At 40.1% G+C, this 19524-nt stretch overlaps 2 protein-coding genes across 9 annotated transcripts in view; both read right to left on the bottom strand.

Moving 5' to 3' along the window:
- Nucleotides 1-12591, bottom strand: part of Kiaa2026 (KIAA2026 ortholog) — an 88199-nt gene extending 75608 nt beyond the window's left edge. For all 4 annotated transcript variants that reach the window (XM_052187438.1, XM_052187464.1, XM_052187446.1 and 1 more), the window contains exon 1: nt 11312-12591. In XM_052187438.1, coding sequence (XP_052043398.1) covers nt 11312-11901 — 590 coding nt within the window. In that variant the 5' untranslated portion in view covers nt 11902-12591. The remainder of the gene's footprint in view (nt 1-11311) is intronic.
- Nucleotides 12592-14595: 2004 nt separating this feature from the next.
- Nucleotides 14596-19161, bottom strand: Ranbp6 (RAN binding protein 6). 5 transcript variants are annotated; one of them, XM_052187418.1, is made up of 3 exons: nt 18989-19161; nt 17741-17873; nt 14596-14753 (listed from the first exon to the last, which is right to left on the bottom strand). In XM_052187418.1, exons 1-3 carry the CDS (start codon nt 19122-19124, stop codon nt 14669-14671), a joined length of 354 nt encoding a protein of 117 aa, XP_052043378.1. In that variant the 5' UTR covers nt 19125-19161; the 3' UTR covers nt 14596-14668. The 5 variants fall into 5 exon arrangements, with proteins under 5 accessions (XP_052043378.1, XP_052043350.1, XP_052043359.1 ...); XM_052187428.1 differs by lacking the exon at nt 14596-14753 and adding an exon at nt 17048-17170; XM_052187390.1 differs by having other exon boundaries at nt 15764-19161.
- Nucleotides 19162-19524: the final 363 nt, after the last annotated feature.

Below are 19524 nucleotides of genomic sequence, written 5' to 3'. Positions count from 1 at the left end.
ATTTAAGGTACACTGGTAAACCTAAAGTTGTTTCCTTTTATATAAGAATACTGTCTGAACAGGGCCTTACCAACCTTAGCAAGTCTAATTTCTAGTTAGCTATCCCAAACATATTACTCCTTGCCACACAGAATAATTCAAGAGGTTTCAATGCAGGCAGAACATAAATAAGCTCATTACTAAATAAGTTATTAACTCATTGTCCAAACATGTCTGCATTATCTAAAAGATACTTGAACAGTAATGAGTTCTAAAGGAGGCAGGCAGATATCTTAGCTTCCTGGCCCTGACTCTTCTCTTTATCGAGCTGTATATCTCTCTATATAAGAGTTTGAAAGTAGATTATAAATTCAGGAAACTTTCATATTATGATAATGGCATAATGATACATAGGAAAACTCAAGTTTTGCCTTGCCAACTTGAAGTAACAAGTCCTAACAAAGTAGTAGGAACCTAGCAAAAGCTAATAAAATTGAAATTAGAAGGATATGTCAATTAAATACTGTGATATCTATAGAAAATACGTAATGCTCGAACTGGTTTTCTTTTTATCTTTTATTTCACAAATAAGAATACCATTTATCTTCCCTACAAGCCAGTAATCTATATGGTTTTCTTATGTATTTATTGTGCCAAAGGACCAAAATATGAGTTTTTACAAATGTCCAATATATCAAGTTACTAAAAAGACAATAGAGAAGAAGAAGAAAAGTAGCTCCCAGTAAAATACCTGTTTTGGCAGAGGACCCATTTTACCAGAGGTTAAAGGAGTTTAGGGTCTGAAGAGAAGGACTTACTCAGTAAAATGCACTTGTTTTGCAAACCTAAGAGCCTAATTTTCCCATGAGAACTCAGATAAGAAAATCTGGGTGGGGCAATATACACCAGTAATCCCAGCATTAAGGAGAAAGGAGGATCCCTGGGGCTTGCTGGTCACGAGTCTAGGCCTGTCTCAAAAGAGGTGGACTGTGTTCCTGAGGATGACACCTATGTTGTCCTCTGGCCTCCACACACGTGAGCAGAATGCACATGTATGTATATTCTCTCTCTGCTTCTCCCCCCAACACACACAAAACGAGATTTAAAATCACAAAATTAAAGAAATACAATTGAATAAAAATCAGCAACAGAGTGGAGAGTTCAAAATATACCAAGGATGTATACCATAAAGATGGTATTTCAAAACAGTGGAGAAAAGTGATGTTACAACAATTGGCTGCACACAAGAATAACAAAACAGCTAGAATTCAACTTCATTTCTTGACTAACAATTCTAGCTGGACCCACTCATTTTTTTCATCTTATGCCTTCATTCATCATTAGATGCTTAAGGTAGTGTGGCTAGGGACTAGTACAACTGTGTAGTAAAGATATACAAAATCAAAGTAAGCAAATATACATAAGTTCTTAGTTATATACTCTTAGTTCAGTCAAGAATAATTTCTCTGAAGAAGCGACAGTGGGAGCCAACCATGCAAAACCAAACCAAAGTAACAAAAAATAAAAAAAATTAGGAATATATGTTCAAAATAAAAGATCAAGTACAAAGGCCATGAGATGAGAAATGGGTTTAGGGGGTGGTGAGATGGCTTGTTGTCAAGCCTAATGACCCAAGTTTGATCCCCAGAACCCATGTAATTGAAAGAGAGAGCCTTTTCTCCCTAGCTTGTCCTCTGTCCTCCACTCTAGAGCCACAGCACCTAAATGCTAAATAAATAAGCAGACATTGGAGGTGGGGAGGTAGTTTGGCAGATATGTAGAAAGAACAGAGTTAAATTCTTTAATATACCCAAAATGCCAGTGAAGCACTTATCCCTAAGAGTACTTACTAATTTCTCTCAATATATATTTCTAAATGGTTGATGAACTCAAAGGAAAAAGAAATTAGTAAACTACAAATAAGAAATGGTAATGGCTTGAATTTAAGCAGCAACATTAGAAATACATAAGCTCAAAATTAACTGACATTTTTAATAAGGGAAATAAATGAAATGGAAGAAACTTGAAAAAGCACAAGTATAACAGTAAAACTATCACTACTACCATAGAGGTTTAAACATGTTTGAAATGGTTATTAGATACCAATTAGATATAGGAAACAACCGTGGTCTCAAAACAGTAATAGATGTACTGCTGGTGAAAGGAGAATCAGTCAGTCAGTCTCTCTCTCTGTCTCTCTCTCTCCCCCCCACCTCTCAATCTCGGTGTGTGTGTGTGCAATATACTTATTTATACAAATGCCATGCCCGTTTGTAGGTGTGTGTGTGTGGAGAGCAGGAGTTGATCTCTGGTGTATTTCTCAATTGCCTTACCCTGTTTTCTAAGACAAGAGCTCTCCCTGATCTTGGAGCTTTCTCCTAACTGGCTAGACTGGCTGTCTGTGGTGCTCCTCAGTGTCCTCCCACCTCTGCTTCCCTATACTGGGATTACAGAATGCAATGTCATACCCAATGTTTATGTGAATCTTGAAGAGGTTCTTCTTCATTTATACAACAAGCACTTTAGCTCCTGAGCCAACTCCCCAGGTCAAGGAGACGTCTTAGAAAAATTTTACTTCTTTTTTACATCATTTAGCTTTTGCTACTATATATATATATAATTTCTTAAACAATTGATAATGCAAACATTAATCACTGAATTGCTAATTAGTTTCTTTAGATCTCCATAATAGTTATTTTATGTATCCTGCTGTTGGTTTGGCTTTTGAGACAAGGTCTCATTGTGTAACTCTAGCTAGCCTATAACTCACTATATAGATCCATTCCCTTTGTTCTCCCATCTACTAGGAATAAAAACATGTCACTATACCTAGCCTATGTTATTATTTTTAATATTACAAATACTGTAAATCCTACAATACTAGGTTTCTAGCCCCTATGACCTGAAATTCTTTATAACCTCTTCCTCCCAAGTCTGTCTCTCAGTAGAGAGACTCCTTTTTCTCAATCTCTACACCTTCTGGCAACACAGCACAGTGGTTAAATACTGGCTGTTAAGCCAAAGTACCTACACTCCTATTCAAGTCCTGCCACTAATTAGTCTGGGTAAATTAATCTTTTAGCACCCAATTTTTCCATTTGTAAAGAATTCATGAAATCAGTAACTACCTTTCTAAAGGATTCTATTTTATGTAGATGTGTGAGTGCCTACACATGTGCGAATGCCTACACATGTGCATGTGTGATGTGTGTTAGTGTCCAAAGAAGCCAGAAAGTGGTACTAGATCCCCCAGAATGCGAGTTCAAGTTGGTATTGAACCACCTGATGTGGATGCTGGGAACTGAACTGGGATCCTCTGCAAAAGCAACTAGTGAATCATCCTCCAGTGAATCATCTCTCCAGTCTCTCAATAAGTATCTCAAGAGCTATGAGAACAACAATGTATGTAACTCCTTTCAAACAAGGTTGCAGTGACAATAAATGTTAACTAATGTTAAAATGTAATTTCAAAACTTTTGCTAAGATTTTATGTTACAGGTAACCAAGGACAGTTTTTTCTATTTCCTGCTCTAGACCAGTGGTTCTCAACCTGTGAGTCAAGACCCCTTGGGGTTGGGTGGGTGAGGATATGACTGACCTTTTCACAGGGGTTGCTTATCAGACATCCTGTATATCAGATATTTAGATAATGACTCATAACAGCAAAATTACAGTTATTAGGTATGAACAAAAATAATTTTATGGTTTGGGGCTATGAGGAACTATATTAAAGGGTCACAGCATTAGGGAGTTGAGAACCATCTCTCTAGACTGATAAACCAATCATGAGAGTACTGTTATAAATTAGAATGAAGAGAGAAAAATACTAGAAAACTAGCTAACTTTGTATGACATAAAATACCAAACTTTGTAAGGTATAGTTTTACTTATAATTCCTTTAAAACTCATCATAGTATGATTGGTGGCATCAATTTAGAGTTAGTCAAAGTGGTTTTCTTTTCTTTCTTGGCAGCTCTATTAATTCCTTTTCTAATTTATGTGAAGAAATGCCCAACAAAAGCCACTTAAGGAAATGAGGGATAGTGGGCTCACAGTTTGAGGTTGCAGTCGATCATGGCCGGCAAAGTATATCAGCAGGAACTTGAGACAGATAGTCACACTGCACCCACAGTCAGGAAATAGAGAAATGAATGAAGCTACTCAGCTCCTTTCTCTTCTTCAGACTCGACTCTAGCACACATTAACTACACACTGCTTTTTTTTTTTTAAGATAGGGTCTCACTGTATAGCTCCCACTGGTATGAGATCTTTGAAATCCTCCTGCTAAAGTGCTGTATCAAAGCAAATATCAATGTGCCAGCCCATACTAGCTCTCATTATATACACACTTGTACATCTGTCTGTTACTTCCTCCCTCCCTCTCTCTCTCCCTCTCAGCACCTCATACAAGGCAGACAAGGTCAGTGTCACTCTCCCTAAGCTCTCTCATCAGGGCCTCGCTAAACTGGCAAAGCTAACCTAACTTCAAACATGAATTTTTATCAGGCTTCTAAAAACTGTAATTCATTCCTTAAGGAAGAGAGTATGAAGCCTCTTTTCAACTCAACAAGTAATTACTAACATCCTTTGTTTTTAAAGAGTCACTTACTTTTTAATTTCAAGTGAATAGTCATGAAAGTTAAATAGCAACACACCAAGTAGAAAAAAAATTCCCTCTGTGCTCAGAGAGAAATGATTATATATGACATAAATGGAATGACATTATGCATTAGGTTGCAAAACCAAACACTATCAAGAACAAAGCACATTAAAGGCAATAATGACCCAAAAGAGGAAAGTGACTTAAGATAGAATGGTTAGGAAATCTCAGATAAGGCAGCATCAGAGAAGAAAATACAAGTCAAGAACAAATGTATTTGTAGTATATTCTAAGCACAAGCACAGATATTCAAGACAAATATAAAATGTCTCCAATTTTGTTGATTATTTTCTAATATTTTTATCTTCTAATTTAAAATTTTCAGATATGTTAAAAAACATTGTTTTCATAACTGCAGGAAAAAATATGTAATGAGTTTTTTTTTTTTTTTTAATGGCCTGTTTCCTTTTGTATGAAATGGAGTCTTCTTTTTTAGGACAAACCTGAGAAAATACTCTGAATTGTCGTTGTAAAAATAGTTTACTTAGTAAAATTTCAAAAAGATTTTTTTTCTAGTTTTGGATTTTACCTGACTCTATGATCAAGCACTACTAGGATCAAGAGTATGTCCCACCAACTCTGGTACAGTATTTTGTTTCTATTTTCTTTCAAGACAGGGCCTCATAGAGCCTCAAATGCTTTGAATTTACTCTTCTACTTTGATCTTCCATATGCAGGAATTACAGGCATAAGCAATCAGCAATTCTCTACAAGGTGCTGTAATACACATAAACATACAAATAAACAAATACAGTAAAAATATAAAAAATAGAAAAAGCATCAAATGCTCCTGGGAAAATAATATTCTACCTAAGTGCACATTTTGTGGAAAAGATTTCTTGATATCAATCAAAAAGTCTGAGAATATATACTACCACAAAAGTCATATAACATGCTAGTAGATTATAAATTATTCTTTTAAAAAAACTGTGTATGTGTACATGTTTGTGTGTATGCATGGGTTAGTGCAGACATGCATATGTAGGCTAGCAATCAAGGCTAGGTGTCTTTCTTCATCACTCTTCATGTTACTATTTTAACAACATTTACTTACTTTCTTTTATGTGCACAACTGTTTTACCTACATGTATATATATGCACAATATGTGCATATCTAGTATCCAGAAAGACCATAAGACAACACTGGATCTTTTAGAACTAGTCATATATGGTTGTGGAACCACCATGTAGCTGCTTTGCATCAAACCTGGGTCTTCTGTAACAGCAACAGGTGTTCTCAACCACCAAGCCATCTCTACCTTCTGTTTGGAGGCAAGGTATCTCCCTGAACCCAGACTTACCAATTGGCTACTCTGGTGGGCCAGCAAGCCTTGGGAACCTGCAAGTCTCTCCACTGCCCTTTCTCCCAGTGCCACCATATCGAGCTTTTACAAGTTTGGAGATCCATTATGCTCCCTTTAATGGTAGATATTTATTGACCTCTTTATCTTTCCAACCCCATTTTTCCCCTTAAAATTATTTTTATTAGCATGTATTAATTGTACAATGGTGTTTTACTATAACAGTTCCATAAGTGAATATAAATGAATATAACCTCCATCACCTCTAACTCTCTTTTATTTTCACCCCTTCACATGCCTAATAATCCCACTTTTACTTTCATAATATGCCCTACATCATTATATATACAAGAAAAACATCATATGATGATTTGTCTTTGCAAGACTGGATTAGATTAGAATTTTTTTCAATTGCTAACCTGCCAACCTGCAAGTCTTTTGCAAACTAAAGCTGTAGTTCCTACAAATTAGTATGCTATCATTTGAAACAAAATTTATCTTTAACAAATGGACTGTATCTAACGAAGAGGGCAAACCTTGGGAAGAGAAGATCCCAAGCATGTCTTGAACTAAATTACCAATTCAAACAATTCCTACATTTTATCTCTTAGCACTGCTTTTCACTGATTTTAACACAAAAGACAAACTTCACAGATGAACAACACTTATAAGGTGAGGCAGTTTTATTTTCTATACACACTATTTTTTAATCTGTTAGTGGATTCTAACACCAAAAGGGAGAAATGTGAACTCTAAAACACACTAATATTTGAAAAATAGCACCCGAAGAGTTATTTCTATCTGAAAGTACTTTCAGAAATCTTTACTCAAAAGCTTTAGGCAGTAAAATTTATATTCAATCCTTAGTACTAATTATTTTAAATCTTTAAAACTGCACCAAGAAAACTTGTGAGTTTTATATTTTGAGTGAAATTAAAAACCAAAAACCAAAAAGAATCAACTGCAATACATGGTCATTGCAGAAAAAGCAAGAGAGTAGAAGGACAAATTAAACACCTGCAGTTCTACTGTGTAGCTACAACTAAATACTCTATGTATAATATATCACAGCCCTGATGATTCACTTAAACCCAACTTTTTACCTATATGGTATATTCAAATTTGTAAAGATTACTTTTTCAATAAAATCTCTCAACATACAAAATAACACGTTTACTATATAAACTTTAGGCATACATACAGAACAATTTTTAGGGGCTAAGGACACAGCTTAGCTGACACAGTGCCTTTCTAGCATGCACAGAGTCCTGGGGTTCAATCCCCAGCACTACACAGTGAATTCAAGGTCAGCTTAGGGTACTCACGACTCCATGGAATGGAAAGGAAAGGAAAGAGGGTAGGGGTAAGTCTAGCAACTTTCTACTTAGCAATAACCACAATTAATTTTTTTTTTATTTCTCTTGTTTCAAAGTATATACCCTCGACATCCTCAGATCTAAGCATGAAATGTGGAACATTTACAAGTTTCAGGTGGAAGGTGATACAGCAAAAGGTTTGGGTAGATATTACCTACCCCTGAGATTTATTAGTCTTTCCCAGCTAAAGCAAAACAAAGGTCAGATAATTTAATCAGAATGTTAAAGATCTGTAATACTATACAAGGTTGTGGACAGTAAAAATGATTGTTTTGAGTAATTCTAATTTTAAGAAAATAGTCTAAAAGTGATCTGAAAGCTAAAATACAAGTATAAAAATGGAATAAAACTTATTGTTGTTGTTTTTGAGATAGGGTTTCTCTGTGTAGCCCTGGCTGTCCTGGAACTCACTCTGTAGATCGGGTTGGCCTCCAGCTCCTCCTGCCTCTGCCTCCCAAGTGATGGGATCAAAATTGTTTTTCTCAGGTATTTGGCCATAGTACCAGAGCTTACAACCACACTGATAGGCTACAAAGTAAAAACACACTGTACTCTATCAAGGCATCTTTATTGTAAGAAATCTACAATATTCTCAAATATTTTCAAGGGAACAGAACCTTTAGATAAAGTTTACAGTACTGAAAATAATACCTTTTATTGGTACCATAACATACTCTTTCTAGCCTTCTATCAAGCTGCCCAGCTTTCAATATATGGTATATACATTTTAACCACAATCATTTATAATCTTTTTCTCTCCCAAAAGACTGCTAAAGACCAACAATTCTCATATGACGTTCTGCCTTGGTACTCTTGTCCAACACTGTACTCTCCTGTCTCCAGATCTGCGTGTTTCTTTTCACCTATCAACCTGAAGGAAAAAGATGTTTACAAATATATCTAGAGGATTTTATGTACTATCTAGTACAGAACTACTCAAATACATATTCAATGATATCAATTTCATCTAGCTCAGAACTACAATGTCTTGAATAAGACAAAATAAGATATTTTAAACTTCACCTCTGCCCTCACGCTGTAGTTTATGCCACATTTGTATACCTCTAACCGTCTAGAACATAGCTCATCACAGTATTATCCCATGGAACACATAAGAGTATTTTATAAGGTAAGCCAAGATTTCCAGTCAATCCCATCAAGTAAATTCAGAAATATTTATAGTATCAACTAATCTAGCTTATTGTCACTGTATAGATGATGAAACAGAGATTTGTTCTAACTTGTTCATAGTACCAGTACCACTAGGCTGCTCACTAACCACAATGTGGCTCCTCTTTACCTAATACCTCATCAACTGCTCACCAAAAACCTCAATAGTATATGTAGCAGCTCAAAATAAAACAATTTTTTTTTTACATGTCTTTATGGAAGGGGTTGTCAAGTCAGAGGACAACTGTCAGGAGTCAGTTCTCTCTCTTTACTCTCTCACAGGAGTCCAGGGGTCAAATCAGGTTCTCAGGTTTGGCAGCAAACACCTTCTCCCAATGAGTATTCTAGTCAGCTCCATATATGCAGCAACTTTAAAGTAATTTTTACCATTTGAAAATAACTCAATGTCAGCCGGGCAGTGGTGGCACATGCCTGTAATCCCAGCACTCTGGGAGGCAGAGGCAGGCGGATCTCTGAGTTCGAGGTCAGCCTGGTCTACAGACTGAGTTCCAGGACAGCCAGGGCTATACAGAGAAACCCTGTCTCAAAAAAACCAAATCCAAAAAAAAAAAGAAAAGAAAAAAACTCAGTGTCTAAGAAATACACCTTAGATAACATGTGATACTGGTTTAATTACTAACACACCACACACATACTGGTTTAATTACTAACACACCACACACTACTTTATGATACTTATAAGGTCATCTATTTTCTGAAAATCATAATCATATAAAAAGTCTGTAGAATACTTTTCTTGAATATCTATGTATCCAACTTGTATTCCAAGAAGCTGTAGCTTTCACTTAGTTTTGCCCACTCAAAATACTTGGCTTAGTTATGACTCAGATTTTAAGCTAATATAAAAAAAGAAAAAAATTAGTATTCACAAATATAGTCTAGCACTTACAAAATGTTTGCATACATCAAATACTGACACAAAACCACCAGGGACTCAAAACTATCTATTTCAGATCATCACATTACTTCTGCTACTAAAATGCATGAATTTTTATTTCTTTTGGCCTAATAAATCAGAGACATCTATTTTTTTATTGACTTTACAACATTGTTAGTTTAAATTCTAAGTGTAGACCTCATGGGGATATTTCTGGGCATAAGTTGTTGGGAATAATGATGTTTATACATTTTTATGCAAAAGAGAAATAACCTGTCATTTTGTAGACAAAGATTTGTTCTGCACACAGTAATTTTGAATATATCTACAGTTTAGCTGTATCTAGATGCTAGCCTTTAGAACTTCCATACAGCTACCCTGTCTCATTCTATATGCTGGTCTGCCATCTGTAAAACTAGGTAGATTACAAGAACTCAAAGGATTCTTCTGTGTTTAAAATCCTGTGACATCAGTTTGGAGTATATTTAGCTATTTAAAAATAATGACACGTGGGACTGGAGAGATGGCTCAGATGATTAAGAGCACATGTTGCTCTCTCCCAGAGGACCAGAGTTTGATTCCTAGCACTCATTTCAGGTGGCTCACAACCATTTGTAACTTCAGCTCCAGTGACTCTGACAAACTGTGTCCTTCACAGGCAACTGCACTCACATGCATTTATGCTCTCCCTCCCAAGTTAAAAATAAATCTTTTTTAAAAGTTTTTAAAATTTATGACATTTGAATGGACTGCTTTTTAAATATGTGCTATTTCTACCACAATGCACAGCCCTTGATGCCCAATCAAGAGGACTTTAGTTCAGATCCTATTACCACGGAACAAACCTGTAACCCCTGCTCCAAGGAAGATAAATGAAGGCTGGAGGCTAGTGGGGCTGGCTAGCTCCCAGTCTCTAAGAAAATGCAAATCTCACGTTTTCCCAAATGAAAGTGTGATAGCAGATGCCAGACACTTCCAATTCCTACTGCATGATCCTGCCCCCCACAGTGCACATACACTCTCTCATACACACCTAAATTTAAAAATTTGGTAATTAATTAATCCACATTAATTAACATTTCTAATATTTTAAAACTTTTCTACTACTGAAAAAGTTAAATTAACTGGGTTCATGGTCACTATATAGTGATTATTGTATAAAATACCTTCAGTATCCTATGTTAACTTATTTTCTCTTACTAAAAGGGGGTGCATACAGATGGTGTATACCAATAGCACTGAACAATTTGAATTACCTATAATTTCTAATAGAATAAATAATGTTTCAGGCTGGATTCAAGAGTGCTTGTCTGATATGCTTGAAACCTTCTGTTCTAGCTACCACTGGAAAAAGAGACAGACCGACAGACCGGCCCACACCATGCAAATCTAAACTTATGAAAGACGTTGTGTTGTTGCATTCACTTCTTGTCACTGCAAACATTCAATTTCCTCATGAAACCGAAACATTTAATAACACTTAAATTTCAAATGGCTGAAAATGACAGTGAAAGATACAAATTTTGCTCGAACATCTTTCTCTACGAGCAAAATTATTTTTCTAAAGGTATTTCACCCCACCGGTATTTCGTGCCGTTGTAAACGGTAAGCTAAAATTGTCCGCAAGTGGCGGGTTCAACTTCCATCCCTCCGCCTACTCCGGGTAGCTCTTACATCTTGAACCTATCTACCTGCTCTCCGAGTTTGGGGTTCACAGAACCGGGCTACCTTATCGGCTTCGGCGTGCATGCCCACCACACCCCTCCGGTCCCACGCCCAGCGCCGCTGCTCCTCCTCCCACGGTTCCAGCACCAACTCAGCACCTATCAGCGCCGCCCCCCAGGCCCTGGCCCAGCCCCTCCTCGGACACGTGTGCGGGTGTGTTTGGGTCGGTCTGTCAGTCCCACCAGGGACCGGGCTTGCTTACCGAGAGAGAAGCGCCAACTTCTGCTCCAGCAACATCTCCAGTTTCTGGCCCTGCTTGGAGATCCAGTGGTCGACACCGTGCAGCCGGTAGCACGTCTCCAGCATCAACCTGAAGTCCGCCACAAACTCGGTGATGCCCCTGTACTGGCCACTGGAGAACTTCTCCTCCATCTTCAACAGACACATGCCCTGGCCCGGCTGCGGCGGGAGGACGCGACTGCCCCGGCCCCCGCTGCGCCGCCCTTCGGCCACCTCTTCTTCCCCGGCGGCAACGCCCCCCAAGGGCTGCAGGAAAGGGGCGGTGAGGCCGCGGTGCTTCTCCAGCAGGAACTCGCCCAGGATGCGGTGTCCCTGCTGCAGCTCGTAGGTCAGCTCCTGCTCCTTGCAGCCACCGCCTGCGACCACCGTCGCCTCCGCCTCTTCCTCCTCCTCGTCCACCGAGGAGGCACTCCTCCGGCGGACCAGCCCCGAGGCCCGGGCCTCCGCTGCCACCACCTCCTCCTCGTCGTCGTTCCCTTCTCCGGTCGGCGGTGGCGGCCGCTCCTCCTCCGCGGTCCGCTCCATCTCCCCCGGTGTCTCCGCCACGCTCATGCCCTCGGCAGGCCCAGGCTGGGTTGAGAGGAGCGGCCGCTCGAGGCGCCGGGGGGACGCGTGAGCGCGGGCCGCTTCCTCAGAGATCCGCGGCGCCGCGCAGCCCCTGCCGCATCGGGCCTTGCTCGCCTCCGTCGCCCGCCGGGACCCGCGCGCGCGGGGGTCTCAGGCTCGCGCCCGCGGGGCGGGGTTACATGGCGCGCGGGGGAGGGGGGGAGAGGAGAGCTAGGTACCCTCCTCTCCCCTCCCCCCGGCGGCGCGCGGCCCGCGCTGGCTTCACCCTCCACACCCCGCCCGCCCGCTCACCGGCCGGGCCGGCGGGGCCTCGGCGCCCCACCCCCTCCCGGGCCGACGGGGCTCTGGGAGGGGGCGAGGAGTAAGAGGGTTCTGCTCCTTCCCGAGTGGGCCGCAGCCCCGGGCCGCCGCGGCTCCGGCTCCTCCTCTCCCTCACACCCCCTCCCGCCCCTGTCTACCTGCGGGGGGACCTGGGCAGGAGGAGGTGGCGCACGGACCGGGCCGGGCGACAACTGTCAGTTAGAAGCCCCGCTGGGCGGGAGGGGGTAAGGGGAGGGGCGGAGAGGAAAGGGGGAGGGCACTCAGCCCCCCCAGCCGGGGAGAGCCCTGTAGAGAGGCAAAGAAAGAGGTACGGTCGCCATTCCCGGCGCGCATGCGTAGTAGCACAGGATAGCCCGCCCCCTTTGGTCCCGCCCTGCTACGCGAAAGCCTGGACTTGGCTCCTGGACAGGCACGGAGGCCGAGTGTGTAGCGCGGGCTAATGATGTCATCAATATGCGGACTTCTGTAAGGGGTGGGGTGGGGTGGAGGGAGAAGTAGAGCGCCTGCGCCGGTGCAGTCTGGAAGGTGATCTATAGTCTGAAAGTTTCCTTTCGGCGAGACCCTTACTAGTCCTAAAAATTTTAGTATTAGTTTTCGCAAGGCTTAACTAGATAACCTTTGTTAACACAAATGAATAACGATAATGAACAAGATTAAATCCTCTCTGTTGTAAAATATTCTTTGTACCCCTCCTTCCTTGTGATGGGTTTTGTTTTTACAAAAAACCAGCATTTAGAAAAGTTTAGACTTTTAGACCCTTTAATCCCAACACGTGGGAGGCAGAGGCAGGCAGATTTCTGAGTTCGAGGCCAGCCTGGTCTACAGAGTGAGTTCCAGGACAGCCAGGACTATACAGAGAAACCCTGTCTCGAAAAACAAACAAAAATTTAGAAAAATTTAAGAGCTCCTCAAAAGAGTGTGGTCTGTAGAATTCTAGTTCTCGAAAGCGAACCCTGTTTTCAATTGAAATTTAAGAACCGAAAAACACTTGGATTCTTGAGTTCAGCTAAGAATTTAAGAGAATGCAATCTCAATAAAACGTCTCCATGTCTACTACTATAAGCTATACAGCTTGTAATTGGTTTGGCTTTAAAATCTCGCTACATAGTTTTATTTTTAAATGACTAAAATGTGGACTCACTAAATGTTGGTTAGTTTACTTGTTGCTTAAAATAAGGGGAAAATTAATGAACCCCAAATAGATGTTACTGTTTTCTAATGCACATAATATTCAGTCTTACTTGCTTGAAACATGAAATAAAACATAAAACCAAAACTATAGAAATGCAATTTAAACATGATATTCATAACTAAATGGTTGAGATAATCTCATCTTCAAAATGGTTTATGTCCTATAAACAAAATCTTTTAACTGTTAAAGGAATGATAAAATGTAATAGCTTAAAACTTTCTTGTAGGGGCTCAATAAGTTAAATACCTGTTGTAGGTAAAATAGTCAAACAGGAATACAAGTTTTTAAAGTACTTTGCACATACACAGATTTACAAACATGCATGTGTTTATCTGGAATTTATGGTTTTCTCTCAGACATACCTCGGCTCATGATGAAAAAAAGGTGGAGGCAGTTTTACTTCAGCAACTGGCAATCTATCTGGCTAGGCTTCCTTCATTTCCTCTGACAAAACCCAGAAATCTAAAACCAACCAAGCTCAAGCAAATGCCCTCTTTTAGCCACCAGACCCATTTCAAAACTTTATGCAATAGCTTCCATTTTCTGAACCTCATGCTGCTAAGTACTTGACAGTCATTATCTTCTTTGACTCTCACAACAACCACATAGGCTACCTATTAGCCTATCTTACAGATGGGGAAACTGACACTTAGGAAAAGTTTGACAAAATTCAAATTTAAGAGCTCTTACTTCAAAACTCCAATTAACCAATTACATTTGTCAGATTTCCACAAGACTACAGGAAATGAAAAAAGCATATTGGTGAAAGATTTCTTAAGACATATAAAGAGAAAAAGCTATAGATGAGTAGAAGGGACCTTAACTCTATTCATGAACTAATCCTAGTTATTAGGAAAGAAAAAGCAGGTCCTTGGACTTAAAAAAAAAAACTTTATTAATAAGAAAAATGTTGTTGGTAGGTAAATTATAGATAAGAGGAAAAGTTGCCATTTAGTCCCACTACCCAGTGAAAACATAAACTTCATGGTCGCTATTTTCCTATTTATTTTAAATACAATTGTAAACATAGTATATATCAAATTCTGAACTATCTATAATCCTAACTTTATATCCCTGTCTGCAGTAGTCTAGATAGACTTAGTAGGGGGGGAAATTCCATGTAAAAAATTATAAAGTATAAAAAAGAACACAGTAGAAGGACAATCAACAGTAGTAACACTGACAATTTATTGAGCACTTACTGGTTTGGACATATTTGGTCTGTTACATACACAGTACTCACAATAGGCTCAGGAAGTCACAACAGACATTCTTGCTTGTAAGTTTTGAGTGAAGTTCTGTTAAGTAGAAGTTTTTTCCTATCCTATCAAAAAAAAAAAAAAAAAACCCTTCATCATTAAAGACATTCCATTTAATTAACCCTAAATTGATAGCTGTTTTGTAATATACATACACCGATATATGACTAGTCTTAAAGCTCTTTTCTTTTTAATGTTTAAGGATAACATTTTGTTTCACTGTTTCTGTAGAATCTGTTAGAAACTGCTTCAAAACAGAACTCTATTTAACCCTCATTCTGAATAAGGGTTTCCTTTAATGTTTGAAATGGGGGTAACGGGGATATGACATACAAACACAAAATAATACTTGGCCAAAACATGTAACAATACCTGACTCCCACAAACACTATTTAGTATTTATTACACTGTTATAGTCTGTCAAAAGCTTTCAATGTTAAATGTCTCCTCAGTACTTCCTCCTCCACGCCCATGAAGGTTTCAGTTCTAGATAATTTTTTAAGACCAGTTTGGTTAAGGAGATTTAAAAATTCTTCTAACTCTCAGCTGGACACTTTAGGAACTGGAATTTAGACGTGCTATAACCACTTTTCAGGAGTACCATATGAAAAGATTCATTCATTTATATTGTAAAAAACAACTCCTACATCCACTGCAGTACCTTGACACGCTCAGTTCTAGCATCCTTCCCTCACTGTAAAAACAGAAGTATTACCAAAGAAGAACAAGTCTGCCACTGTGTTCTTCACCCTCAGTTCCAGAAATGTTTATCCTGGAAATCTCCCTTTCTTTGTGAGCTTTTTGCATCTTGTGACAACAAAGACATCTTGGCACCAAGTATACTCTCTGCCCAGCATCAATAGTTCAAATAACAATTTATACATTTCACACTAAATAGGGGGAAGGTGACAAATAACTCTAGGACAACTGGAAGCATAAGCTACAACCACAGTTAAAGAGGTGACACGTGCAAAGTAAACAGAAGACCTTAACACTAATCCTGGAGAGACACGGAAGTATGAACTGCTTAGCAAAGAGAAATAGTATATCTCTCATTTGTAATGAATCCACTCACAACACTTTGTAGCTACTTTTATGATAGATGGTATTAAACTGCTTCAAGCAAAACTGAGTAACTCTTGTAAAGCTTCCTGCTGTTCATCATCGAGTTGGGATGTGCACTCCAACCATAATTCTTCAGAAGTCTGTATCTGACGGACAACATCAGCTAGGCGTTTGGCACAGGGGTCTTCATGGCTAATCGTTTCATTAAGTTTTCCTTCTGCAATTATACTGATGATTTTGGGAAGATTGGAATTATTCGGACCAATCACAACTGGGTGGTTACTTTCAATTAGGTCACAGAGAAAATTCAAAGTCTGAATAGCTTCTTCCTTATCTTCATGCAGCGGAAGCCAAGATAGCCAGTGTGGGAGAACTTCATCCACGTTTACACAGTTGGGCTTAAACTTCATAATCTTCCCGATTGCTGAGATACAGTTCTCTGTAGCAATCACATTTTTTTTGGTTTTGGAATTTGCACACTTAATAACTTTTACCAAGAGTGGAACGGCTTCTGAACACAAAGAACGATAATCATCTCCACCAAACTGGGCCATCACTCCCAGTCCGTACGCAGCGGCTTGCCTCACCTCAGGGTTGTTGTCTCGCATATTGAGAAGCATCGGCCACCGAAAATACTCAACATATTTGAATGAGGTTGGACTGCAGTGCTCTATGATGTCATCAAATATGCATAGCCCCCACTGTCTGTCTGGCCATGGCCTACTTGAACAAATTAGATTTACAATTAATGGGAGTAGCTGTTCAAACCAGGGTAAAATTTTTTCCTTGTAAGTGCTAAATAATGAGTGCAAAATATCTGATACTTTGGTCAGAATATAAACATCACATTCATCCTCATCCTGAAGAGACATTTCAACCTGTTGGTCATAATTTTCTTCTTGCCTTTTTACTTGCCGTAACTCTTGGTTTTTAAAGTGCCCTTCAAGCTTTGCCTTCAAAATTCCTCCCAGTTCTTCCAAGTGTTCATCGTTGAGACAACCATCTCCCATTACCTCAATGGACTTGGCAAAAGAATTCATTATTTCTGAGAGCACATCTGTATCAGGTTCGGTTCCAATTGCCTTGATTAAGGGATCACATATAAACTGCCACATCTGTGAAAGATACTCTGAGCCACGGATTCTTGCACATTCCAAGAGAAAGGGCATGGCTTCTGCAGCTGCCACTCGAACATTGTCATGAAAATAAAATTTCAGCAGAGGAACCATCATCTTCACAACTTGTTCTGTGTATTCCACAAATCCTTCTCTTAACTCCTTAGCATAGTAAACCAACATCTGGCAAGCAGTTGCTTTTGCTTCAAGTCCTGAAGTTTTGATTCCGAAGCTTTGCTGGTCTCCGAGGTTTACAAACTGCCAGCCATCATCATCGCTCATGTTCTCCACATCCTGTGTGTCTAAGAGAGCGACATCAGGCTTAGCTGAAGCAGTCTTGAAAAGAGGCTCAATAACCAGTGGAAGATATTGCTCAAAGTCTTTGCCAAGGATTTTACACATTCTAGCCCAGGCTGAAACCATGTAAGAAGTCTGAGGGTCATCATCTTCCATGTTATTTAAGTCTGATTGTGTCTTCAACAGTAACTGCATCACATTTGATGCATCTTGCATAAATTTTTCCTTCCCAACCGCAAGTCCAACATGGCTAATGCACTCAATAGTTTTTCCTCGAAGAAGCTTGAGTTCCTTTTGAACAGCGAGCTCAACAACATGTTTGAGCGAGGGCATAAATATATCATAATATGGAATAAAGCTTTCTTCTATTGCATCTGCAACTGACGCAATGGTTGTCACAAGTTGTTCTAAGGCCAACTTAGTTCCATTCCGAATCAGCTCTTGAAGTTTAATTACCAAGATGGAATGGAGACTTTTTATCATATTTTCCAAATATAGAAGCAGCAATGATTTGGGGCAGTCTTCAATAAAAATAACAAGAGCAGAAGCTGCGTGAGATTGCACACGCTGATTACCTTGGTTTTCCATGGTTCTCAACAAAGCTGTAATCACTATTTCGTGGAATTTCTTTTGGAAACCAGGTGCAAAATCTGTAGCCATCTGTCCAAGTGTAGTACAGGCAGCAGCCCTTACCCTTGGATGAGGATCCTGAAGAAAAAGTAAAACTGAGTTAACTGTTTCATCTAGAATTGGTTCCATTTGCTGATGGCAACCTTCTCCAATGGCTGATAAGGCCATTAATCCGGCATGTCGACATTTCCAGTCGTGGCTCTGAAGCATCTGCATGATATGCTCCTTGGTCATTGGCAAAACAACTTTTCCACCAAGTCCACAAGCCAGTCTGTCTAGCGCACTCTCGGCAGCAACTGCATTGCTGTCAAAATCATCTTCTTCCATTTCATCAGCATTTACCCAGTCATCATCATCTTGAAGATCAACCATCATTGCTAATATATGAGGCACAGCCTGTGCAATAATATTCGTATGCTTTTTCAACATTGGAGTTGCAGTTTCAGATAAGGTCACTATTACTTCTAGAGCCAGCTGGCGTTGCAGATTACTAAGCCTAGAGTCTCCACATAACTTCAGGCTCAACTGCAGAGTATCTTCTAAATGGGGACCCAAGTACTTAGGTACAGTATCTGCAATCTCAACAAGGGATTCCAGCACTGAATCATCATCCTGGTAGCAGGAATCATTCACAGCCTGTAAGATTCCAGGAAGCAAATCTGCAAAGTCTTTGAAAAGAGCAATATTGTTTTCATTAGCAAGGACAAACGCAGCTGCAGCTCTAGCAGATAATGTCCTGATTGCTGGATGCTCTTGATCTTGAATACATTGGTCCAACAACCTCTTGATGATATCCAAATCGTGACGATCTTGGTTCCCAAAAATCCCAGGAAAGTGCCAGAAAACGTGAAGTGCAACTTCCCACAGAACCACATTTTTAGAGTGAATCGAATCAATGAGGAATTTCAGACCTTCTGGCCAATGGTTAACGCCATTCTCATCTATCAAATTCCTGGCCAGCACCGCAAAAATATCACATAGCTTTTTCCTCATGCTAGCATGTGTTTCTAACTTAACGGCCAGTATCAGTTCAATCTTGACATCCCTCTGCACTTCAGAAGGTAGGTTTGGATAGACCTCCTCAAACCCAGAGGACAAAAGCCGTCGTAGCAGTGCGGCGGCCATTTGTCTCACCTCATAACCTGCTCTTCTATTTCGGACGGCATCTAAGAGGAATGTAGTCTTACACAGACCTGAGATATTCTCATAGACCTCCTCGGCTTGCCTCCGCACCATACAGCTTGGATTGATCAGGTTCTTCAGAAGCTGGTAAAACTCCTGCTTTTCCGACACGGTCGCCGGCAACCCTGCAGACCCGGCCGCCGCCATCGCGCTCTGTCAAAGCTACCGCGACAGGGAAGGAGGGAGGGAGTCTGCGGCTGGGAGCGGTGACGTCAGTGAGGCGACGCCGGGGATGGGTGGGGCACTGCTCCCTCCGCTGCGGCCGGTTAAAGCTGAAAGGCAAGGCGGGGTCTGGGGTTTTACAGGGTGGAGGGAGCTGAGTGCGTTTTTGAGGTATCGTCCTTCTGTTCTCTGATCTGTGTGCTCCTGTAGAGGCAGGAAGGAGATGGAGAGAAATTCGCTCCGAAAACTTCATACTGTATGATGCGGTTATTTTTTTTTAAATAAAAAACTACGAATAAGCACTTCTATATGGACTTTAATTAGCTCTTATTATGTGAGTGGGGAAGGAGGGAAAAATGGAATATAACTGCTGTCTGGGAATTTC

Source organism: Apodemus sylvaticus, chromosome 1, assembly GCF_947179515.1.
Source record: "Apodemus sylvaticus chromosome 1, mApoSyl1.1, whole genome shotgun sequence".
NCBI lineage: Eukaryota > Metazoa > Chordata > Mammalia > Rodentia > Muridae > Apodemus > Apodemus sylvaticus.
This window is presented reverse-complemented; position numbering and strand designations above follow the sequence as displayed.

Excerpts from the sequence above, each read along its gene's own strand:
- Ranbp6 (XM_052187390.1), bottom strand. The coding sequence starts at position 19,124 with ATGGCGGCGGCCGGGTCTGCAGGGTTGCCGGCGACCGTGTCGGAAAAG.